At 43.0% G+C, this 26,093-nt stretch overlaps 1 protein-coding gene across 7 annotated transcripts in view; it reads right to left on the bottom strand.

Annotated features, from left to right (window-relative positions):
• The window catches only part of LOC107316024 (protein mono-ADP-ribosyltransferase PARP12-like), a 33,992-nt gene extending 7,967 nt beyond the window's left edge, over window positions 1-26,025 (bottom strand). The window contains exons 1-9 of one of the 7 annotated variants that reach the window (XR_001556149.2): window positions 24,743-25,011; window positions 22,616-22,752; window positions 22,026-22,146; window positions 20,903-20,993; window positions 19,621-19,696; window positions 18,999-19,129; window positions 17,138-17,289; window positions 2,060-2,252; window positions 1,127-1,239 (exon numbers count right to left, since the gene is read on the bottom strand). Coding sequence is in view for 4 of the 7 variants with exons in the window: in XM_015867078.2 (XP_015722564.1) it covers window positions 16,225-16,511; window positions 17,138-17,289; window positions 18,999-19,129; window positions 19,621-19,696; window positions 20,903-20,993; window positions 22,026-22,146; window positions 22,616-22,675 (918 nt within the window). In the remaining 3 variants the exon portion in view is untranslated. Of the gene's footprint in view, window positions 1-967; window positions 1,240-2,059; window positions 2,253-13,737; window positions 15,855-16,155; window positions 16,512-17,137; window positions 17,290-18,998; window positions 19,130-19,620; window positions 19,697-20,902; window positions 20,994-22,025; window positions 22,147-22,615; window positions 22,753-24,712; window positions 25,017-25,428 lie in introns of those variants that run through there. The other 6 variants (XR_004307895.1, XR_001556148.2, XM_032445722.1 and 3 more) reach the window with 6 other exon arrangements.
• Window positions 26,026-26,093: the final 68 nt, after the last annotated feature.

The raw sequence follows: 26,093 nt of genomic DNA, 5'->3' as shown, positions 1-26,093 counted from the left end.
TATCTCCCTATCTTAAGATTTATTCCAAGTTCCCAAATGCTCTCAGGTTCATTCACACTGAAATGTCATTTGTAACAATGTGTTTTTCAGTAATGAAACCAAATCAAAGCTGCTCTGGTTTCATTTGGCTAAAGTGAAAGTCCTCACTACGGTGTACTCATAGGCAAACCGTACACGTGCACAGCTTCATGAACATTCACATTCAGGCACTCAGGAAAAAAAGTACCTACTGCTGGATGCACTATTTCAGAATCAGTGGAACAAAATCAGTATTTTTAACAGTCAGGAAATATTGAAATTAAAAACATGGTGGGAGGGAGGGAAGCAAAAGAAGGATCTGATTGTAATGTTCAGAGCTAAAGGAAAAGTAACTACAGAGTGCTAAAGTAGTAAAATTCAAAGCATGCCCATGACGTTTTAAATACACTGAAGTGCATGACAGGCTAGTCTTTTTGAAATATAAAGATATCTATTTTTAAGGCACACTGAGACCAGAAGGATAAGTAGGAACTACAGTGTATATGGGCATCAAGCATGAACTACGGAGCTTTCAGTGCACTCCAAAGGTACCAGCTGTTTGATGGACTCGTGTTGCCAAGCAGCTGAAAAGAGTTGTTAGCAAAGTGGCCAGAACATTGTTTCAATAACACACAGAAGACTAAAGATTAGCAGCATCACTTCTGTGAACCTTGAGCGTATAAAAGAAAACCAAACATAGCCACTAGCTCAATAACTGTATAGTGAACTGGGAATCCTCATTAATTCATTCTGTAAATGGGCACTCACTAATTTGTTTGCCAGGAGCATTAGTAAATACAGTCCTATTGAGCGTGACCTAAGCCACAAGATATGTTCTCACTCAGCTTTGAAAAAATAAGAGCAATTAATAAGGCAAAGAACGTAGGTTCTCTTAGAAGGAATGAAGTATTTGAAAATACTTAAAATAAAAAATAAATAAATTAGAGACCTGCTCAGCTGGAGAAGAAACACTGTGCTGTTTTTTGCTCTGAGCACACACACACACCCTTCTATTATTAAGGCTCAGTTTCTAATGGAAGCAGAAAACCAGGTGGTAATCCCCAATCACAATAAACGGGGGTCTTCCTGTGTGCTGTCATCTGCTCACCCCTCCAAACAATGCGAACACGAGGACCGATGAGGGGGGAATAGAAGTAATCTCATCAGTAGTGTCTGTGTACGGCACTCATTCAGGCTTGCATGTTGTTAAACATTCTGCTGCTAGAATGAGAAAGAAAGAAAAAAAGATTGATTTCATTAGATGAAAGGTATTTTGTCCAATCAGGATCAGTTTTGAGGAATTCTGCATGTTTGTGTATGCTACTATGAAACTAAAGCAATTTGATACTTCATTTGTAATGCAAATGTCTTTTGATAAAAAAAACCAAACACCCCACAAATGAATATATGTTAACATGTCCTTTCTTTTCCTTCTGATAAATAAGGATGCTGCAGAAAAAGTTGCATAAAAAGATGCATTTGTACCCTGTACAAGAAAGGAATAAGTTACATCAATTACAGAGAAACCTACCAGAAAATAAATAAATAAATAAAACTAAATGCACGTACCAAAGAAAGTTAAGCATGATCAGATCCCAGAGCTGTTATAAAAGGACTTGAGATTGGTTTTAACCCTGCACACTGGTTAAACAAATCCCAGCCTCAGCTCCAGGCAATATTCAATCATTCTGAACAATGCATAAATCTGAACAACAGTACAGAGAGCTAGGGGTGCACTTTGAAAAAGAGCTTGGATATTCTTTGGGTATATTTGAGGTATCAAAGGAGTATTTAGCATACTCTCATGTGTTTGAAGGAGTTTCATTATCCAGAGTCTAAATATTGACATTGAGATTTTCTTGTTTAACTTTTAGTAGGTGCTTTTGTCTATACAGTCGCTGCACCTACTGGGAAACAGACGGTGGGTTTTCCTCATACTATAATACATCCATTTGAGGGGTCCTCATTTGATGGCAAAGCAAATTTGTACAGAACAGACAAAAGCACCACAATGACAGAGGAATAAATGTGCCTGACGTACCTCAGTCTTCAGAGTCCAGCTCACTCTTATGTAGCTGTTGTTCCCAAGAACCTTTGATGGGGACCAGATGGGAATATTAAGTTTCAAGTCACACTGCAGATAAATGTTTATGGTTTCTGATTTCCAGACACAGTATATTTGTTTTTCTTTTCAAATTTGGCTTTTCAACATTGGGTTTCTTGTTTCTTGAAAGCTAGGGAAGGAGGAAAGAAGTTGTTGAAAATACAAAATTTTCTTCTGTAAATTTCAATTTTTCCAGATCCAGCCTTTTTCTTCAAAGAATATTTCATACTGTTGCTACCAGAGATGGCCATCTCAACACCTGTGTTTTAGTACCAGGAAACGTTAATCACCTGGATTTGCAATAGAACTCTATCATACAAAGTAAAGGAAGGTGAAGACTGAAAAATTTACCTTGAAAACCATGTGAAGACTGCTGTTTTTTTTTTTCTTTCTCATTCTGCCTTGCTTGGTTCCTCAAGTACCTTCATTCTTTTTACAAATATTTCAAAGTTTTTGGTTGGTTGTCTGTGCATTTTACAACAGCCTTTATTTACCCAGATGGCAGCCTGGGTGATTCGTGGCTCCTGCTCTCATGCTACCTTCACCCTTGACCAGAGTTCCACTCGCCAGCTGGACTGATTGGGAAGTCCATCCACCTGACCCACCTGTTGCCATATCTTAGAATCCAGCCTGGCTCCCCTACTTCTAGCAGTGTGTATTATTTGTCAGCCAATTGAGGGCTCTTGAGTCACATTTTTCTCAACTGTGAACTCTGGGCTGAATAGACTACAACTTATATTAAGGTATTGATAGAGTTCTTTCCTAGTTATCACATCAATAGCTTTTCTAGCTGGGATGTTTTAAGTAGCATTAGTTATGAAGGTCCTAAATGGCAGCAGTTGTCTGTGTTAAGAGGTCAACATTTTGCATACCAGCTTCCAAAAGGGGTGTCAGCTCCCTTAGGATTACAGGGGTCTCTCACAGTCCATAGAACTTGGAAAACTCTTCCCATTGCCAGAGGTAGATTGAAAGCATTGCATTTGGTAGCTCTAACAGTTTTTGAGGAGACAAGCGTAACCTGAGCTGCTGGTTGTAAGGCAGTGGATGCCCACAGCTCTGGGTGGGCACTAACCTTTTGCTATTTTGAGGCCAGAGATAGGAAAGCAATGACAGAAACAGTTGTTATAAAGCTAGAACTAATGTTTAATACTTAGCTTCAAAGCAATCTTTCTTTCCCTTTCAAACCATTGAATACCTGCAGACAGATTGGCACCTCACCTACGGAAGCTGCAGAGTTATGCAGAAAGTCATGCAAATCTGCAAGGAGAATACAGCACAGACAAGAAGTTCATTTTGTGAGTCACTGATTAGGTGAAATACCCCAGCCTGGTGTGAGCACAATGCATCATTAAGGGACATTGCCTGCCTTACTGAGGTGTGGCTTTCTGGTTGACTACCTGTTCAGAACTACAGCCCTAGACTTGCCCTTAGACTCAGTTCTTCCTCTGGTTTCTAACTCAAAACCAAACTTTCATTTTCATCACTCCTGTCCCCTCTTCCCATATAACATCTGTGATTTTAACCCAAAGAAACTCGGTCCTCCTCCAGCTGTCACTCTGTCCTCCACACCGATGTAGTAGTCAGCTCTTAGCATGTCTCAACAGCATTTCCTTCAAACACTAGAGAGAAAATCTTCCTGCCATACTGGAACATAATGATTTTTAAAGAAAAATATACTGAAGCTATTTGCTAACCACAGTTAAGTAACTGTGTTAGAAAACTCACTGGGCAAAGTTTTATGCAACTCACTTAGACTGACTCAATCCAAGTGTTAATACAGAAATGGGAAGGCTTGGACCAACTGGAGAAAACAGATGTTTGTGCATGAGAAAACTACATGATTGTCAGCAGATCTTCCATAACCATCTTTTGATTCAGTATTAATTAGCCATTGCTTCCTTCTGTCAGAACAGACTACAGTTACCAATACTATGTTGAAGCACTTCCTATGAACTCTTATCTAGGCCTGCAGGAAGCAAAAACCATTGCTTCCCATAAGAGTTATGAATCTCATGCAATGAAAATAGCTACATTTATCAGACTCTGTTCCTTGTATGTAGGGATACCATTTGTTTGTTTGAGGGGTGACTAAATAAGTATTCAGTTTAAGCCACATGGGGCTTTCTGGATGCCTAGACATCAACTTCATCTACTTGGCAGACGCCAAAATTTCTTCCAGTAAATACACTGTAACCAGCTGTGCTGATTATGGCCAGGAGGAATTCCTCTGTACAGCTCAATGTCCATCATCTCCTTCATTTCCTACTGTGTATCAGTGGACAGTCCCTTATCATGTGGTAACAGAATCAAAATATAAGAATGAATTTATAGCACTGTTCTAGGGTGATTTTCCCTTTGAACTCTACTACCCAAAGGGACAGAGTGCTTTCATTTTGTGAAACCCCTGACATGAAAGCCTGCTTTGCAGTTGAGGAAGATGTGCTGCAAACAGCAAGAAAATGCATTATATTCAGTTTACCAGCATTTGTTAGCAAAGAAACCTGCAAGCATTAAAAAATACAAAATGCTCTAAGCAACAGCATTTTTTTGACATTAAAAAATAGGAACCTACCTCCAACCTCCAAAAAAACCTGAAATAAGATTTTGGGTTATGAGGTTTAACAATACAGAAGGAAGGAAATGAGCTGTTTACCTGCATATGATTTAACAAACAGTGTTTGCTCTGCTGTAAAGCAGTTGATGTACTGTGTCTTTTTTTATACAGCAAATTGGAAATGTAAAAATGCAAAAAGCATAATGGCAGACCCCAGTGTCTGTGTGTAGATAGAGACAGGATACAGTTCATTTGAAACCCTTTGGGGTATTCTGCATTATAGAGGAAATATTTGTGCCCAGTGATGGCAAGAGTCCATCTCAGTCACCCCCCCCCCCACACACACCTCCACTCCCAAGCCAGAAACTTGTGGTTCAGATTGTAACACAGAGAGGAAATTCATACCCCAGTCTTATCAGTGGAATTAATTCAGATAGATTTCACTAACCAGACAGGAACTCTTCAGGGTTAAGGAACATGAAATTTGATAAACACTCAACAAAAAACACATCCCAGCAAATCGCAACAACACCTAGCAGTACTAGTGGTCTGAGGGAGCCAGAACAGATCTGAATTTGAGAAAGAAAAAGAGAGTTAAAGGAAAAGTCTTAGCTCTAACTGGATATGTCACCCCTTCAAATGCATCTTTTTATCTTCTGGTTTTGTTGACCTGTGCTTATCCATAGCTAACTATAACCACATCTACTGGGTTCATGAAGCTCCTGATGAGATCACTAGTTTGCTTATGAAAACCTTCAGCTTTTGGTAAAATCCTCCAATTCCCCACAAAAGGCTAAGAAAGTGGATATAAACCAAATGCAGCAACTCACTCCAAAGGTGAATTTATTTATGAGATTTCCTACAGATGTAAAGCTGCAAGTTGGGATGTCAGAACAATCTGTGTCCATCCCTGTCACAGCACATATCACTGGATACTTACCAGTCACATGGAGAAGTGCCAGGCTGCAAAACATAATCTCAAACAGCCACCACCAAGTTCAGTCTGCACGGTGGAAAGGGGGTGGCTATGCAAAGGCCCTTTGACACACCAGTCACTTTTGCAAGCCCTGCTCTGCAGCTCCAGTGGGACGCTGCCACCCCCCATTATTCAGCTCACTCCAGGCTTCCTCAGTGGGAATGTCATGGCATGGTAGTGATCTGGCTCCAGTAGCTGACATAACCTCTCGTTCTTCCAACCTAAACCCAGAGAAGTTCTGCAGCAGTATAGGAAGTTTCCCTGTGGTGACAAGAGAACGATGTTCAAGGTGTGGCGTCACCAGTGGGATGGGCAGACTCAGTGTGGAAGAATGGATTGAGAAACGCTGACAATGACTTGATTGGGAAACAAAGCAAACCGCATCCCCAGTGTTCATTATGGGGTTCCCATTGATTTCCCACAGCCCCCAGGGAGGGATTTCCCACTGACAGAAGCTGCAGGACTCCTTCTCATGGTATCTCCCCACAGACGGCTGGGATGACACCACAAGCTCTCAGGCATTTCCAACACGCAGTTCTGGGCAAGGACAGAAGACAGAATTCTCACAAGAGGAGATCATTCAAAGCACCCTCAACACCCTGAACCCTCAGCTCCCTTACCAGCCTGCTGCAGAACCCTCATCCCATCCCACAGGGGCCCACTAAGGACGTCTGAGAGAAAGGGCTGGCACCAGGTCAGAACTCAAAGGGGTTGCTTCCAGCTGATCTGTGGGAAAGATCAATCCCCATGTGAGCAAGTGCGAGATTGCTCTTCCCTCACCAAGAGCAAAAACTGAGCAGCAGCTGCGTGAAATGGCATCACCACTCCACCTCCTCCCAGCCCAAGTTTAACATCTAAAGGTGCTGCCATCAGCACACGAGGGCCAGGCACTCAGCATGCTCCTGTAGACCTATGTGGAAACAGATGGTAGAAATCCACTATGACATTCTGGTGTGAATCCAAGGAACCTTTTAGGGGCCTCCTCCAAGTTTTGGGAGGTTGCGTAATCCCCTCAGAGAGAGACCAGCCCAGCCCACAGTCCGGGAGGGCACAAACAGCTCAAAATAACAACTTAGCTCTTTCTAGGGGAGCATGAAATTACTGTTGTTTTGTTTTGTGGTATGACTGAACTTCAGTATAGTCTCTAGCAGCTATCCATTCTATGAGAGGTGTTACATGAAGACACGTCCCTTCACTAGATGTTCAGCATGTTGTCTACTCCAGCGTTAGCAATGATTAAGGCAAGCTGAGGAAGACCAACAAAACATGTGCTTTGCTGTTACCCAGGACATTTTTCTTCTGTTTGAACTGGAACGCTTCTGACTCTTAGTGCAAGATAACCAAATGAGACCAGTAGAGAAATAAGGAAACATGATGTAACTCTCTATTAGGATATGATCTAAAGGCCTTTTCTTGCCACAAAACTCAAAGCGGCCAAACCACAGGACAAAAACAGCTTGGAGCCCATTGTCTACTTTTCCTACACTGACATGATGCTGATGATCTTCGCTCTATGGAAAAACAACTCCAAAGAGTCACTCCTCAAACATGCCTTTTTAGTACTCCATTTCCTCAATTTTCTGTATTCATTTCCCCAAGTATGTCCCAAATGATATCCAGATATGTACCATATTATACATGGAAGCAATTAGTTCCATAAATTAATCATTATGCACACTTAAATCTACATCACATTTACATCCAAATCATCATCACATTGTCATGATTATATTATTTATTACAATCTAACTGCCACCAGACTGTTTAGGAGGATAACAACAGTCATGGAGGACCCAGCCTTTCCATAAGTTGCCATTGTTGTAGTTTCTCTCTTGCAACTTGAAACAAAACTGCAGCATGGCTGAAAGTCAGCTGCAAGGTACTTACATGCAACACAGAGTTAAAATATAGATTTATATCTGTGGTTCAAGTGTCATTTTTAGACAAGGTATGAGGCACTGTTACCACTTGAAGGATTCATACTGGGGTGAGCACGTATACTCCAAAACACAAGCAGGGTAAATCTGGTGCTTCCTGAAGATGACAAAGATGGAAGGGCTTTTTCAATCCGCTACACAGCTATTCCAATGTCTGCTTAAAATCCCAGGTTTGAGTGGAAGGCCAGGTAGATTTTTCCCCAAGAGTTTAAGCAATGAACATGGAACAGCAGCCTGTGCTGGATGGACAGTATTGATGACAGTAACCAGCATCTCTGGCAAATAATTTTCCTAGGGATGAGAAAAAGCTACAGATAGGAAAACATTTAAACCAAAGGAACAAACATCTGCTGTCAGTACTCTGGCAGCCAACAACTCAACATGTGCCTTGTTCTAATTTTTCCCCCAGGTAGCTCTAAACACATCCTTGCCAGGTGTTTCCACATTGGTTTATTTTAAAGCATCAATACATAAGGCTGATCCAGCAGCTTTGACTGCTGTATTTTGCTGGTTCACTGGTTATAAAAGGTCTGAGCAAATAGAATCAGGCCCACACAGTAGGAAGTGCAGCTTGTGCTGTGCTCTTCCTTCAGCTCTAGAAACACTCCAAGAGTTCTGATGCAAGTCCAGCCCATGTGCTTGTACCTTTGCCATACATTGTCTCATAAATGCCACAAATCCTCCAGTTGAAATTTTGCATGCAGATGTCCATCACGTGGGATGGACTCATCCCATGAAGCAGAAGCCACTCACACACCCCTGTCTCAGGCTTCTTTCATATGCTCTTTTGCCTACAGAAAAACACGTCATATGGTTAGCATACATATATGCCATGCACAAGTACTTCTTGTTTTTATGGGCTTTTTGCCTTTATCACCCAAATCCAAATAGCGTGGGAGATGGAACAAAAAAAATAAATTGTATAACTACATGACCTGTCCTCCACTGCATGATGAAACACACGACAAAGCCTTTCATCTGAAAACAAACTGCATGGTGGTTTCCAACATACCAACAGAAGGCAGGTAAGACAAATGCCCACAGCACTGTCTGTTCAGCATTGCTTTTGCAAGGCTCTGCTAAAAAAAGGAAAGAGGGTATGCAGACCAGGGAACATCTATTTCTTTTGTGGTGTTAGATCTGATCTGAGCAGATCATGGCCAGTCACGCTTTTCCCTTCTCCAGCCTTCACCCTAAGAAAACTGTATAAGTCTTTCTCACGAGACCAGCAGAAGAACCAAGAAGATTCTGTGCTGGAGCTAAGAATAATCTATGTACTGTGTACAAACAGAAATATTCATAGTAAACTTGGATGATATTTTAAAAAGAAATACTTGTAGCATAACAGGAGATATTTTAGAAATATGAGGTTGTCTTGATGAGGGTGAAGAGGTACAAAACAAGAAAACTGAGTTTCTAATATTTCGCAAATAGCTGCACTTCAGACCTCATACAGGGGTAAAGACAAAAGATCACAAGCCAACCAGAGCACTATTTCTATTCCTCTGCAACCTTGAACTCTTAATTCCTGAGAGAGCGAACACTAAGTTTTGGTCTCAAGTTTCAATTTTTCTAAGAAAACACTGGCTACTAAACAGACCATCCTGTGTATAAATTCTGTATGTCTATCCTAAGAGAACAACTGAAGTGGTCACTTCTTTAGTTACACTGACAAGTTTTCAGTTCCTCTTCCTATCAGAGGGGTAACATTCATTCAGCCAATTACGTCCATTCCCTCACTGCTCATTAAATTAAACTCAGCTACTGCTTTCTCAGGCTCTGTTCAGTCACAGAAATGCTTACCACAAGGAAATGTTACACCTACAGGACAAAGAGTTCTCTCTATCTGAGTTCTGACTAGATGTTTTTGCTGAATTGGCAAGAAATGCTAATGCCTACTGGAACTGCCACTTCTTTTTTGTTTTTCAAGAACATCTGGTTTTAGTGCTGTTAATTACTGGAAAACCCAAGTCTCAGATTGGCAACTCTGGTTACTACACTCAGATCCCAGTGACCTTTATCTCATGCTCCATTTGTGAAACGATAAGGCCAGGTACCCAAAACAGGGAGCCTCAGGTTCAGTTCAAGTTTAGAATTAAGCACAGGTTTCCCACATCCTGCGGAAACAGTTCACTCTCTGCTATGGCTGTGGTCAATCAACATCTCAGATTTTGTGTGAAAATGCAGCTCTGGCCTTCTCCGTTTTGAATGGGAACATTGTCTTTGTAAGAAGCCAAACAGTAAAGAAAATACATCCCCATGTTGTTCTCCCAGTAGGGAGGTTACATACAACCCAAGATCATAATGCCTCAGAATGTTTATACCTAAGAAAGGAAATAGAATGGAATGGCTTGAAAATAGCTTACAAAACAAGATTCATATGAACCCGAAATCTAGAACCCAGACTTATAAAAGCCATCTCATAATTAAACAATTTTAAATTGGTTGGTTTTTCAGACAGTAATTTAAAAAATCATTTAAATTCTAAGTCTAACTCCACGGGACCTTAACCTTTCCAGCACCCTCCCTCCCCATTTATGTATTGGGTTATTCCTCCATCATAAAACAGAGAAAGGGAGCAGTCCACTCGCAAGGAATACTCCCATACCCACAACAGTTAAGACCTCTGAGATTCTGAATCCTCTACAGTCTAAGGATGCAATAATTTTTGCTGTCTGCTGAAATAAGTCTTCGATTTCTGTGTTTTTGCCGTAAGCATGGTTCACTTCTACCAGCTGAAAAATGTTAAGGCAACAGAGACCAATATGTTACAACTATTTCAGCTACACCTCCCTAACCTTTCCCAGAAGACTTATCCACAACCCAACAACACAGGTGAAATCACAGGCTGGGATTTTCTGAAGCATTCTTTTATCTAGAATCCTTCCCTCCTCTCACTCCTGTCCCAGTGTACCCTAAGCTCCTACTCCAAAGACTTGTCTGTAATACGAAAGAGTTACTGCTTTCTGTAGAACATGTTTGTTCTGCCCAGAGAGCATCTGCACTCCTAAGCAAGCTCCTCCTAAATGATCCTCCTAAAGCACATGCTTTGACTTGAAACTCTAGAGTGTGACTGAGTTTTAAAGAAGAAACAGCTCTGTGAATAGAGAGCACTGAAGCTCAAACTGCAGACCATCAGCTGTCATCTAGGTCAAACCAAAAGCACAATGGATGAAGCAACATTTCTGTGCACTGACCTATGATAAATGGACAGTCTTAATGAAACCTGTGTCCTTTGGGAAAATCTGCTGCGCTGCCTTCCTTGTCCCTCTTGTCACAAAACATTTAGAAGTGACATATTTGCAGACTGAAAACTAACAAAGCCAGCACCTGGACTTGGACATGTCTTTTAGATTTGCTCAACACAAGCACAAGAAAACTATTTGTTTTCCCAAAGGAGCGAACAGATGTGAAAAGTTATATACCTCATATCCTATTTCAGGCAGCACTGAATGATCCCATTCTGAAGGAAACATGACGTGTGTCTGCAACATCTGATTGCCTGTTTAAAACAAGTTTTAAAAAGATTACCAGACTTAAGGGACTTCTATGAAACAGTTTCCTGGTCATGAGATGTAAACTATCTTTCAGAATACATCAGAAAAAAACATCTCTTGAATTTACTATAGCCTTTCTTCCTTACTAACGCAAGCTTCCAGTAGAGATGTTCTGTATATTCTATGGTGATGCACTGCAGAAAGATGAATCATAAAACAAATTCAACAGACCTTTGAGCCATAATGAAGCAGGAGAGGACTCAATGAGCAGACACTGTCTTCCATGGGCAGGAAAATAACAAGCTAACATTACATACCCTCTCTTGTCCTGGTTCTCACTGTCACTGGCTGCAGCACTCACACTTCTGCAGATTTTTATTTCAGTGTGATTATTTCTCTGGACAATTTCTTGAAAGAGAAGACACATAAAGAATGAGAGAGGAGACCTTTGCCATCTGGAAACACTGCCCAGGAGAGCCCATGTCATTGTGCAATGCAGCAAGATTAGCATTGCTCACGCTCCCCTGAATCGAGTCCCTGCTCTGCTCCCTGTCATTTCTGCTTCAGGCACTAAACTGTCACTCAGAAGGCATCTGCATAGAACTTTCTCATTGTAGCAGTTGTGCCTCTGAGCTTTCATATAACACAGTATAATATATAGTCAGAGAAGTCACTCTTAAATGGCTATTTAGGCCAATGCCACCTCCAGTTTCAATTATTATCCAAACCGCTTCAGTTTTCTCTGTTTTATGTTTAACTTCTTTCTCCTTACTGCACTAAGAGTGGCTGCTCAGAACTCCATGAAACATGCCCTCATCATTCTTTCACTCAGGCACCAAAGTCATAGAATCATAGAACAGCCTGGGTTGAAAGGACCCCAAAGATCATCTAGTTTCAAAGCAAGGAAAAGGAGATCCCCCTTCAAGCGGCTCATGGTTCAGTTCTGAATATTTACCACAAGACGTCGAGGATACCAAAAGTTCACATAGGTTTGAAAGCTGATGGAATAACGACTGAAGGAAGAATGCACCCTGGCTTGTTTTCATATATAGAAATAACCACGGGCCACAGAGGCAGCAGATGAAGCAACAAAGGAGGCAGAGCAGCTTCTGGCAACTTACCGCCTTCCCCGGCCCCTCACAGCCCACTACTGCCACTGAGTGCGGGCGGGCACCATCACCTAGGGACCCACCGCGGGGTCTTTTGGTCCCATCAGACAGCAAGTAATAATCTGAGCACTTTTTCCTCTGGTAGGGGTTAGGACTTTGAGCTGGGTGTCCGGGCTACCATGGATTTTACCTGCTTCCCATACTTGGTCCACTATAGAGAATCACCCAGCATGAATGAATGAGAGTCAGGAATAACTGAAAAATTCAGAACTGATTTAAATAAAAAAATAAAAATAAATAAATAAAAATAAAAATAAAAATAAAATAAAAATAAAAAAGAAAACAACCACTCAAGGGAGAAGGAAAGGATCAGCTTCTGGCAGGTTGCTTAAAAGAAGTCTTGAGGGATAAGTCCAGACTCAGCAGGAATTCCTGGACTGCTGTCATCACTTCACAGCCCAGAAAATAGTCTGCTTTCCAAATCCTCACAGAAGAGAACAAGTTCTAAAAGGCTTTTTATTTTCTACTTTGACAGCCCCATGCTTGAACCCAAACAAGCCATTTTCTACTGCTTACATGCCAGCACATCATACGAACAGATGCCTGATGCCAGGTAGTTGGCAATAATATTACTTGGCTCTTATCGATGTTTCAACTGTAGAAATCAATATTTCTGATTCTCCCAGAGCTCAACAAACCTTTGCAAATGTGGGAATCACTCAATTACAAATCCATGTCCCTATGCTGTCTACTGAAAGGAGATGTTTCCCCCAAAAATACTTTCTAGAGGGGCCTTTCAGTGTTATCTAGAGGTTGGCAACCCTGCCTGCTGTAGAGGAAATTAGATGATCTTTGAGGTCTCTTCCAATCCAAGCCATTCTATGATAAGCAGCAGCTTCACAATCACAATAAATTCACAGTTAGCATTATTATAGAATTTTGACTGTTTTGTTTTTAGTTTTTTATCTGGGGTGATAGCATTTAGGTAGAGAAGAGACCTGCTAATCACCTTTCTAGCTGCTATGCTATGAAGGTTTTGCTGTATCTTTTTATATTGTTACTATTGTTAGTATTGCTTCAAATACAGGTAACCATTCAGATGCTATACACGTTAACAGGAGCCAGAAGAAACGGAAGCTGAGGGGAAAAAAAATGGACTTACTCAAAGAGCAGAGACTGGAGGAGATCCTGGTGGAAAAAAAGAAATACATATTTGATAGTGTCATTCAAAAGTTTAGGTCTGATTAGTAGTGTACAGTTTTGTGTATTGGATGCATCTGTTCCACTGGATGGCATCTCTTCCTTCTGTTGTATCAACTGCACCGCTCAGCTTGGGGTCATCTACAAACTTTCTGAGGGTGCCCTCAATCCCACTAAGAGATAAAGATAATAAAGATCACCTGTCCTAGGGGTGAGGCACTGGCACAGCTGCCCAGAGAAGCTGTGGTGCCCCATCCTTGGAGGCACTCAAGGCCAGGTTGGATGGGGCCCTGGGCAGCCTGAGCTGCTGGGTGGCAGCCCTGCCCATGGCAGGAGGTTGGGGCAGGGTGGACTTTAAGGTCCCTTCCAACCCAAGCCATTCTATGACTATGATTTACAGAATGCAAGCATGAAAGAGTGCACAAAATGTTAAAGAAAGCAAAGACCAACGTGACTTCTAACATCTCCTTTGGATTTAATAAAGGGAAAATAATTTTGAAGGAGAATTTTTAGGAGTCCAGAGCTGAAGATACAGCCCAAGAAAAATGATTCAGAGAACACACAGTGAAATAATACTTCTCTTTGGGAATGAGTAAAGACATAGCTTCCTCCAGTGGTTAGAATATCATATGCAGACACTTGCCAAGTATCTACAGGTTGAGCTCTGGCACACTGATTAATGGGTCCTTTGACACTGCAGTAAAGCATCTGGAATGAAAATCAAAGCTTATTAAGAACAGATGGATGTGATCCAGGTCAGCCTTCTCTAGCGCGCCTATTTGTAAGCTAGATGTAAAAGTAATTTTGGAAAGATACTTTGAATGGAAACTGTGTCTAGGACTCAATATATCAGACAACAGACTTCAACAACAACAAAAAAAAAAGAAAAAAAAAAGAAAAAAAAAGCAAAAAAAAGCAGGACTGCAAAAGAACAGGAGCAATTAAAGTTATTCCCTGGGCTCTGAAAGTCTGATTCCAGCCGATGATGCCTTCTGCAATCCTACAAACCCTTGGTCCCACATCATTACCTCAACCACACATCAGTTCTGGACTGTTATTCCCTCTGTTCATAAAGAGCCTTGTTAAATAATGCAATTGTTGAGCATGTCACGCCAAGAACAATATCTGTGTTTTCTCCACCTGGCCCTCATACAGTGGTAGTACCAGGTTATGGGGCTCAGATTGACTTTTAGGAGTTTAAGTGCTTTGGAATGTTGTTCAGCATGTTCAATCGAGCATTAGTTTTCTACAGTTTAATCACCCTGTAATAAATCCTCTTGTAACTGTTAAAAGAATTCTTAAAAAAATGCTGCAAAGTGAAACTTGGCGTCACTACATTAAAAGAAGGCCTTAAAATTTGCTGAGGGTTCATTTAATAGAAAGCCTGGAACAGGTGCATAAATACATAACCAAACACTGTTAAAACCAGAGGCACTGAGAAGGCCTTAGAGCACCACCACCAGGAAATCAATTAGAAATGAATTATAATAATCACTTGATCTAACATCTTTGCAGGCAAATAAAAGCAGGTATTTCTCTGTATGTGGAAGAAGCGTCTTATTTTTAAGTGTAAAACGACTGATTCTTCTGAAGTTGTTACTGGCTCCTGTGAGGCAATTGTTAAAGGAATAACTGAAGAAGCTGCCAATACTCACAAAGACAGGAGATCTTCAGGAGTTCAAGTACAGAGAAAGAAGATGGGGTGTCATTGCTAGTGGCGACAACTGCACATTGCTGCCTAACTGCAAGCATTTCTTATCTGAAAGGGTGCTGAGGAATGCTTTCATTCACAGCTGCAGAACTTGGGAGGCATGCAGGTGCTCCAGAGGCAGCACAAATTTCAGGTCTGCAAGAAGTTCTGGCAGATTTGTAATATCAAGGAAAAAACCCCATGAAGAAGTATTTGCAGATGGAGTTGCTTTTCATTTTTAATAGTGGCTTCAACATCTTGCTGACCCAAGTATTCCCAAATCTTTTACCATACAAAGCCCTGCCTGGGCTCTAGGTTCAGTATCATCCTTTGCTGGTCAGTGCTGCAGCTTCACCTCTTCTATCAGTCCAGGCACAAGCTAACCCAGGAATTGTTCTTGCAGATATTTTGCAGTTGTTTATTTCAAGTGGTTTGGGGCTGGGTTATTTGTTTGTTTTGTTTGTTTGTTTGTTTTGTTAAGTCAGCTTTCAAGTAGGTCAATGCACTGCATTTGACCCTGCTCACCCTAGTAGTCACCAGCACTGGCACTGGGAGAAGCATCAAACCACACCTGGAGGTTGGACGACTCCTAGGAATGATGTAAACTGAAGGTTGCACACAATGATCCTAAAATAGTAGCTGCCGTACCCCTGGTTCTTCTGGCCAAAATCCAGGGCAATGAGGCAGGGATTCTTCCCACGGGGACGGGATGAGGACATCAGCAGCAGGATGGGAACTGGGTGAGGACATACCCAGCAGGATGGGCAGACTGCACGTGGAAGAATAGAGTGAGAAGTGCCAGCAATGACTTGATTAGAAAACAAAGCAAAATTAATCATACACTCAGCAGTGCTGTTTCCAGCGTCAGAACACATGACTGCATTAGAGTATGCAGAGCCTCCCCAGGCAAGAGATAAGGTGGAACTTTAGCACCTTCTGTTGGCAAAAGAATATGTCCTGCAACAAAAGCTATGCCCCCAAGGCCTTCAGGAGTCTGGTACTGTTTTGCTGCATTACAAAATGTTCTTTAGCATCTTTAAGGAAATTTTAGTATTAGCAAGTTCTAAACCTGTACAAACATGAATAAAAAGATTTATTAAAGTTTTTCAGTGTAAATACAAAGAATATTCTGTGATTCATTAAAGGATCACACATAGAGATTGGAGTGTTTCACTGTACTCCAAGATATAGGCAGGGTAAATCTGGAACTTCTCAAAGATGACAAAGATGGAAGGGTTTTCCGGGTCATCCACACAGCTGTCATAGAGTCTGTTGCGATTGTTTGGTGTGGGTGGAGGACGAAGGTATTCAGAGTTCCCTTTAACAAATTTCCCTACAAGAACCTGAGCTACAAACATGCTGTTGCGGCCGATCCTGGAGGAACAGTATTGGTGAGAATAACTGGCATCTCTGGCAAAGTAGCTTCCTAGGACCAGGAAAAGCCACAGGTAAGAGAATACATCAACCAAGGAATGAACATCATCTGCTATCAGCTCTTTGGCACCCAGTGATCCCACAGCCTCAAATAGCTCTGAACATATCCTTGCCAAGTGTTTTCATGTGGGCTTTTGTTGAAGCAGACAGATGCTAGTCATAATTCTCCCTCAGCCTCTCTGTCTCACCTGTCTAAAAGCTTCGCTAAACAGCAAATACTTGAGGCAAAGAGGAACGTTTTCCGTCCCTCCTGAAGGCTGCTGACACTGCTTGTGGTGATGCAGACATGAACAGATGAGATTGCACTAAGTACAGGTGTGTGGGCTTCAGGGGCAGTCACTTCACACAGACTCTGGCCAGCCCACCATGCTATGCCATGAACTCCCTCCCACTAGGCCTGCCATTGCCTATGGAGTCCCCGCTGCAACTGGGGCTGGGCCCGTGGTAGGACCATATGAGTTGACCTGGCTGCTCTCACCACTGCTTTATGCTGCTTCACCAATAACAGAAAGTCTAAGGAAATAGGATAAGCAGAAAACACAGCTTTTGCTGAGCTCTTTCCTGAGTTCTAGAAACGCCCGAAGAATTCAGATGCAAGTCCAGGCCACGTGCTTTTACCTTTTCCATACATTGTCCCATGAGTGCCACAGATCCTCCAGTCAAAATTCTGCTCACAGATGGACGGCACATGGCATGGGTCTGTCCCGTGGAACAGAAGCCGCTCATCCACCCTGTTCGATTTATGGAGCTTCTTCATCTGCTCCTTCTGCCTAGTGACAAAAAATGAATGACATGTTGCACTGATTCAAATGAGGACAACTTCCCAACCCAACTCATCCTACTTTGGGGTTGTGGAGAAAGAGTGACACAAACTGCTCTCAGTGGGGATACTGCCTGCTGTGCTCTTCTGTTGGTACTTTGCAGCACAGCTGCAAACAAAAAGTTCTCACATCATCATGGACCATGTTGCATTCAGCTTCACAAATCACATTAGAGAGTAAAGAGATAAACATCTCTCAAGAGGGAATTGTTTCCAGTTAACAGGTTGTATAATCCTGAATGAATGAATATGGTTATGAAATGAACAGCATGAAGCCACAGTAAAAACTGTGTAATCTCTACCTCTAGTTTTATCACATAAACAGTTGTGGGGTTTTTTTTAATCCCATGAGGATACTAAGTTTGAGATTCCACAACTCGGTGAAGGAAAATAGATTTCTTTTTGAATAACATTAGCAAGATCAACATGTTGAATTATGTGCTAAAAGTCTAATAGTCTAATAGACCAAAAAGTCTAAATTTCACACACACACAGGAGCGTGGAGGCAGTGACGGGTGATAGAACCTCAATAACATACTCAGACAACAAGAAGCCCCAACCCCTCCCAAGGGGCCCTCAGGGGCTGGGGCGACACTAGCACCACAGGCAATGGAAAGGCTCTGGGGCATGGCTTATGGACTGAGGTGGGTACTCCCTTTAGAGTATGGAACTCACTATGGGGTGCAGAGGAAGGGCACATGATTTGGGGATTACACACATAGGAAAACAGATGGAAAAGGAAATAAAGAAGGCCCCTTATCATGCATGAATAGGTGACTGACTGGTCCGCAGGCCAGCCATTATCTAGCTATGCCCTGTGCCTGATCCATGCTGTCTGACTTATCTCCTCATTAGACTTCATTTCTAGCTCACATGCTGGGTGGTTAACTCTACAGCCAGTGTGCTGGAGTGCATATGGGAGATCTCGGTGCCACAATTGGACTGGAGCCTCTGGGTAACAGCAATAGAAGCAAGGAAGGTTATGCATGTCATTGCCTGATTGCTAGTTAATGTCAAGCTGGACAGACAATGAGAAGAGCAAGTAACATGGCACATGGGTATCAAGCAGTCATATCTCTGGGCCAAATGCTAGAGAGAACAGTTTATAGCTTGCCTACCAGAGGAACAATGAGGCTCAGGAAAACTGCCTAATGGCAGCATGGAGTATAGGGGTCTACTGAGAGGTCTATTTGTATATATATATCTGTGCAGAACGCAGCTGGAGATGGGAGAATCCCAGGGCCAGCGTATGTGTAGGCTGAGTGTCTAACTCCTGAAGAGACACATACAAGTGAATGTGTGTGTGTGAGTATCTGTTTTCCATCAACAGGTTTTCAACCTGATTAGCCAGAGAAGGGAACAGCATGAGGCTGTTGGCACTATTTATCATTTCATGAGATCTGTGCTGTCTGTATCGATTTTTTGTTCAACTCTATGCATATATATAAAAGCCCATTTTGTGTGTGTGCACGTGTTTGTGCTTATGCACCTATTGTGAAACTCACTACCAGCTGGATCTGTGAGCACAGAACTGTGGCAATCTAACCTCTGTTGGGCTACTGCCTTTGGCAACTGCTATCAGAGGCTGTGGAGGACAAAAGATCAGGAAACACCCACACTCTGCTACCATTGGAACAATGAAACAAAATAGAAACAAACCATTGAAAAATTTGCCAAAGTGTTGGATTCTGGATCCTCTGCAGCCGGCAGATATTGTAATCTTTCATCGTCTTCTGAAACAGACTCTCAATTCTTCTATATTCACTGGAAGTGCTGCCAACATCTACCAACTGTAACATTCAAAAAGACCAATTACAAGGTGCTTCTGATAGTAACAACTCCCAGTCCTTCCAAAGGACTTACTTACTCGCGTTAAAAGGAAAACCCTACCATTAAAATTGTAGGCTTCTCCTGTCTTTACAGTTAACCATTCTCTCCTCACATTCACTCTCTTACCAGGCTGGAAGTGCAGGCACTGAGGTGCTGCTGCACAGGAAAATGAATGCAATCTATCACAAGCTTCCCTCAATGTACACACTCGTTATGCATCTGGATTATTTCTACTTCAAAGTAACATAAAGCTGAAATGCAGAGCAGTATTCATGGTGAAGAGTGACTATCAGCTTAGCCTCACTTTGATACCTGAGGTCCTTCTAGATACCTCCTTACAGGTCCAGCTCTAGTACCACAGCAAATGACATTTGCTTCAAATAGACCAAGAAACATAGACCAAGAAATAGACATAATTCACCGACTCCACTGGAGACGTGAAAATGCGTACCTTGTACCCAATTTCAGGCAGTGCTGATTGGTCCCATTCTGGAGGATAAAGTGAACTCGATGGCTCCGTATACAGGCTGTTGAAAAGAAGAAAGAACAAGTCAATTCACAACACTTCTCACCAAATCCCCATTCTGGAGAATTCACCCAGCTCTACAGCAGCTTTGAGGCATCTCTGGATTTTCCTTTTTTCTTTTTCTTTTCAACCTTCCAGTTACCCCTTTCTCCAGTTTAAATTTCCATACACATCCTAGTGACATTAATGAATTTCTTTGCAGGCATTTATAGGAGACCTTCGGTCAAGAATTACCATAGTTTATATAACTGCTCTCTGATAGACCTCCACGTGCAATGCCTGAAACTCTAGTGAGCTGGGGTGAGAGCCCTCTCCCTCCACATGCCTACTCATCTCAAAGCCGCTGGCCAGACAAGCAGCCTGCTTTCCCTGACGCCAGGACCAGCCTGGCAGAGGACATGGGTGGGCAGTAATGTCCCACACGCTGCTGCATTAGTTAGTCCTTACTGACTTCCAACACAAGTCCTCAGTCATCCACCTGGCATGAATATTTTGCCCCAGGCAATAGGAGCATTACCATCGACACAGAATTTCCAGTTTGCTTTATTTTAAAATCAGCCAGCCTTTGGCTGAACCAGCCCTTAAACCGAACTCCTGGTTTCGTATCTACTGCCTGCCAGTAAGTTTCTGAAGTCGGGGTGGCTCTTTTTGAAATAAAGCAATAGCACAACTAACTTTTAAAGCAAATGTGTCCAAATGCTGTCAAACCAAACTTCTTTAAAAATACAAACTAAAACTGATTGCATCCAGGTCACTTCATTTATGGGAATTTGCTTCTATTTTATTTCCTATTTCAGCTTTCCAGGAAATGGCATCTATCTGCTTCACAGTCCTGGGACTGGCACTCCCCTGTTCCTGCCCTGTGTATAGCTTAGCACTGCTGGGCTATAAATCAAGGAACGAAAATTTCTGGCACAGTTGTATTAGCCATATATGATCTTGCTCTCACATAAGGAACAAATCTACCCTAGAGGTCTTCAGTCTTCAATGGCTGCCAGGACTGCCACCAAACATCCCTCAAGCACAATTCACAGAAACATTGCATAATTTACAAATAATGTCACAGAAAAAATATATATATATATATTGTTAAACCAGCCAGCAAAAGGTTTCTAAAAATGATTTAAAGAAATATAAAATCGAATTCTAGAGAGAAAAGCGCCATCATCTAATGTCCTTACATTATTAAATAATGCAAGTACAGTACCTTTTGTCTTGCTCACGTTGAGAGTATGAATTTTTTGGCAGCCGCATAACTTTTCTTTGAGTTGCATAGATCAAATTTCTTTGGACCATGTCTTGAAAGGAAAACAAAATGACTCACTACTATGCAATTTATTACCCAGGGAATGCACTTACTTAGAAAAAGTTTTAAAAGCAGGTAGCTCAAGACGCTGCAGGGTGACATTCTTGTTATCGCATCCATCCCACTCCCTACTTCATAGTTCGAGACCATTCCCACTTGGGCAGCTTTTGCTTGGAGATCACCAGGGCCAACAACCTGCTAGTGTAGGCTGTGAAGCTCAAAGGCAATCACCAACTACTCCACCTGCAGATGTACTCATATCCAGGCTGCCAGCCAGAGAAAACCACATCTGATGTCTGGCCTGCAGCAGGGAAGGGTTTTCAATGTGATGGAGTCCCTAAGCCTAACTTTCCTGGCGAAACAGGATTGTTACTTGGGGCTAAGAGGAAAGCCTGCTTTTTCTTTTTCATCCTTTAATAGTATCACAGAGCACACACAGTGTGACTCTGCTAACCAGCCACTGTTTCCTCCTTCAAGCGCCACACTTTCTATTCATGCCAGGAAACAGATTTTAATTTTCGAAAGCTAACAGAAACCTTAAAATGGTTAAGAAAATACAAATAAATTAGAAACAGATAAGCATTTCATATTTTCCCACTCTCTTTCTCTGTAACTAGCCCATAATTTTTCTTTGCTGCACTGTTTTCTCTCCTCATAACTAGCTTGTAAGATGTCTACCAGAGCTTGCTTCACCATTTGACTTTTCTGGTCTTTTTTATTACTTTCTTGTTTCCTCTTTAGTCATAGAAACCCAAATACCTAAGTCAAATACCATGAAGTAATTTATTTCAGTTCTTTTTCTCAATATACAGCACTGATAACAGGTGCAAAAGTCCAGAAGTTTGATCAGATTATCTCTGCAGAGAAAAGTACATGACTTTCAAGCTCTGCTTGGAGTGAAGCGATAGGAGGAAAAAGACATGGTCAAAGAAATCCAGATAGAGGTTGACAGTTCTTGGAACGGAAAAGCTACCTTAGAGTCAGCTACGCTGTGTAATGAATGTTAAGCAAAGATATACTTTACCTTTGAAGTCTAATTCGTATATCTGAGAACCTGCCATAAATACCAGAGTACCTCTCTGGTCAGCTAGAAATGCCTTCTCCAGATCTGCAGAATTTACTTTGGCTTGGGGGTGAATTGGGTTCTACAGAAAGAACAAGAAAATTATACATGTTAGAAACAAGCCTGCAGTGTAAGTGGCACTGTGGGGACACACCAGTGTTTCCTCAGGTCCCTGTGATGAGATGCTATACGGAACTAGGCTCTAAGGCTTCCTGCTTTGTTCTTTGGGGAAGTAGAGGTACCTCACAGAGAACAGCTTCTTGAAACAACAGCAACCAAAGTGTTTACCCTGTGTGGTCAGCTTCAGCCTATGTTATGTCTGGAAGATACACCCATTTTCAAAGGCAGTCCTTTGGAAACTTTCACAGAGAATTAGTACTGCTTTGATGGACACTTAGTAAGACAAATCCACCAAAGCAAATCCATCAAAGCAGCACTGCAAGGGCACCAGTAGGACATAGTAAAACACATCAGCTGCAGAACAATATGTCCTAAGCAACTCCCCAAAGATGGCTGAGCAGGAGCTTTTAGCATCAAACCATGGATCTCACCTCTTTCCCATATTCAATCCACTGCCCCAAGTCATCAAGCCAATACCAGGTATACGCCATTCTGAGGGCACACGGGAGGGCCTTGAAGGCACCACGAACACAGGAGAAATGGTCAGTGCCTGGCTGTGTCTTCACCCCTAGCACAGAAAGAGAAATCCAGAGTCAGTCTTTCCCAAAGCTGTCAACCTATACAGTGTCCTTGGTGATCTCAGAAATCTAACAGCATCTCAGAAAAGGAGACATCTTGGGCTGGGAAGTGCAGAACCAAGGAACTGATATTAATATATTTGTTTGATACATCACTTGTCAGAGGAATGATCCTGAGTTCTGTTGTTTGGGCTGCCGTTTTTTCTCTAAAATGTGTATTGGGAGGAAACACAACTGACAAGATGAACTTGGCTTGTTAGATGAAGGTCAGTGGCTCCACCTGGATAACAGTAGCAAGACACAGTTGTTAAGCAGAAATCCCACTGTCTTCAGAAAGCGCCAGCAGCACCACTCCACCTTCACTGATGGGGAAAGGAAAGGGGCTGTGTGAGGACAGAGGCCCCATTGAGGAGAGGCTGGGCTTCCCCATGCCAGACACAGCTTGTTGTGGGATAGGACATTTACAGTTTCTCTTGGCAGCCTGTGCTGGTGCTTCGCTATCCTCTGAGTGAATTATTTCTTCCTAGAACTTCCCTATGTCAGTTCCAGGTACCTGCCCCATGCTCCACCTTAAGACATGCCACGTTGGAGAACACAACAGGTGGTCACCAGCAATTCAAAAGCAATCTTCCTTTTGCTTTCTATTCTCCTTCCTCCTCCTTTAGTTGTCCCAGCTTTGGATCGCAGCCTAGCTAACATTTTTCTATGACCCTGCAACATGACCTCATCACAGGGCACACAAATGCAGCCTAAGAGCTGCTCACCTGCCTGCTGTGGAGTTCGCAAGAGATTGTGGTGAAGCTCACATTAGCTCAAGGAATTTGAGCAGGCTGTGCAAGGGGAAACGGGAAATGATCATTCATCTGCTTCTGACATCCTTCATGCTTTGGCAGGGATAGGGGCTATTCAAAGCAGGCTAATCAGGGGAAAACAAACAAGGAGTTCCCTTCTAGGGTTGGTTGCAGTACAAAGGCCCGTGAACAAAGGCCTGGCAGCCCCTTGGCCCACCAGAACAAAGAGTCCCCTTCCCAGCCTTAGCTTGTTCCACCGCTGTCTTCAGACTGCTGTGCTCTTTATAAAGAGTAACACTAGCCAGGCTTTTCCTAGAAAAACGCTCCCGATTCATTTTCTTTCAAGCCCCTTTGCAGGACATTCATGAGATCCAACACTCCCGGGAGCTTTTTTTGGATGCCTTCGCCCCTTCTTTCCCCTCTGCACAGCGGTATGCTGCTGCCGTGGCAGGAGAACTGTGAGTTCTTGGATAGAGTGTGGGATTTGGAGGGGGTGGAGGAGGAACAGAGGAAAATGGGCAAAGAGGCTGGGAAGAATCAGATGAAGTTTCCAGCAGCTCTTCCCCCTGTTCCCCCCATTCCTGTTCCATCTCCCTCTACTCCACAGACCACTGCTACCCCTGCACAGAGCCGGGACCCCTGCTCTGCTCTAATCCCACCCTCCCTCCTAAAGGGTGTACTTCAGTCCTGCTTTCGCTTTCACTTCGCAAGGCTTGTGCTCACAGTTTTTTTCCATTCAACGGCTAACCCCAAGGAGAAAAAAATGAAAGTGAAGCTCTTGATATAGCAGACAGACATCTTTCATTGTCAGGATGAACAGTGTCCTTCACCTTCTGCTGAAGATGTCACTGTCTGCTCTCGTTTAACAGATACCCCATAAATTTGCCTTCACTTCCGTGTAGCAGCAGCCTGTACAGATAAAAAGCAACCTCACACTGCCTTGCACATTGCCTCCGCTCTCAGAACGGAGGTATTAACGAAGACAACCATGGTTTATGGCCTGACTAACAGCAAGCAGGTGTCCTTCCAGCAGAGCCAAAAGCAAAACCCAGAAACTGTGAAATCCCCAACTTCCTCTGCCTCCCTCCCCAGCTTGGCTGCACCCCAGGAGAGGTGTCAGAGCCCCACGCGTGCTGCCTCCCCTGGGTCCCCTACTCACGGTGCTGCCTCCCCAGGGTCCCCTACTCACGGTGCTGCCAGTGGGCTGTCCAGCCACCTCCCTTGGGGGACGGGTGTCAGTCACATGCCTGTGCGTCACCACAGCCCTCTGATCCCTATGTCCACATGGGAGAGGGCCCTAGCACGCAGTAAGACTTCAGAAATAAAATACGAGTGGCTGGCTAGAGCCCCACTGCTGGATGTCGGGGATGCCTTCCCACTAGCCACAGACCCATAAGGAGTGGAGCTGAGCAGTGTTTCCTTCTGGTTATTGCGCCATACGCACGCGCATCTGCCAGGCATGAGCAAAACGGCCAGGCGGAGCTAATGGTTCTGGCAGGCGTATCAGTAAAATCAACAACCCTGCAAGCCGGTGTAGCTTGTCCTTGTTGCTTAACCTCTCACATTGGGCATCAACACCCGACTTGCACCTTTTCCTCCCATCCCTCGCGTGGCCAGGAATGCTCCAGACCTTCTCCTGCCATTCAGCTTCTGCTGATCATCGTTCTTTGAAAGCCCAAAGCTGCCATTGCCTTGCAAAATGAAATCCCTATCTCAGTGCATGAAGTGGGTGCACCCCTCAGCATGCACCTGGGCTGATAAGTGCAGTAGACAGTGTTACACAGATGGTCCCACAGCAGTGCAGAGCAAGCAGGGGGCTCTGTGGGGCTGAAACAGCCTACACTGAGCTCCCTACTCTCCTTTTTACTCCTTTACCTTCAAATCTGAGCCGTTCTCCGCTTTTCCCTGCTGAAATCGGAGCAGGATGAGATTTCCTATCTGATTTGCAGCTCCGCAGAAGACTGACAGCATTTCCCAGCAGAGCTGTGAAGCATAAAGCTTAACGATAGGTCAAGCAGTGCTAACCACATAAAACACTTGCATCCAAGTAGGTTTGTTTTAGTTGCACAAATTATGTTCAGTTGAATTGCCCAGAACAGTTTTACCTCTGATAACCTGGTCAGACCAGATTGACAGTTTCAGTTCCAGTTTATGGAAAGGCTGCACCCTGAGCGCTCTTTATATACCCAGGATGTAAAAAGAAACAGAGCTGTGAGTGTGAAGTTGAACCTTGCTTCTTCCCCATCCGGCCCTTTGTGACTGCCTTTTGACCTCTCGTATCATATCTGCCTCTCATCTCCATAGTTGTGCAACTTCTATGCTCTCTTTGACTGATGAGATTTATCGGCTTAGATCCTGCAGGTTCATTTCTACATATGGGAATTCTCAGCTAAAATGCTCTTCTGAACCGAAGCCAAGACTTTCAGCAGACAGAGATACCAGCTTTAGGAAAAACATTCTGCTTGGTACAGAATGTTTACATAGCTTTGTGTATCCACAGACACAAAGCAGCTCTGTCACAGTTGCAGACCATTCCAAGG

Source organism: Coturnix japonica, chromosome 1 (assembly GCF_001577835.2).
Source record: "Coturnix japonica isolate 7356 chromosome 1, Coturnix japonica 2.1, whole genome shotgun sequence".
In the NCBI taxonomy this organism is placed as follows: Eukaryota; Metazoa; Chordata; class Aves; order Galliformes; family Phasianidae; genus Coturnix; species Coturnix japonica.
Note: the sequence above shows the minus strand (reverse complement) of the source record. Positions and strands in the feature narration are given on the sequence as shown.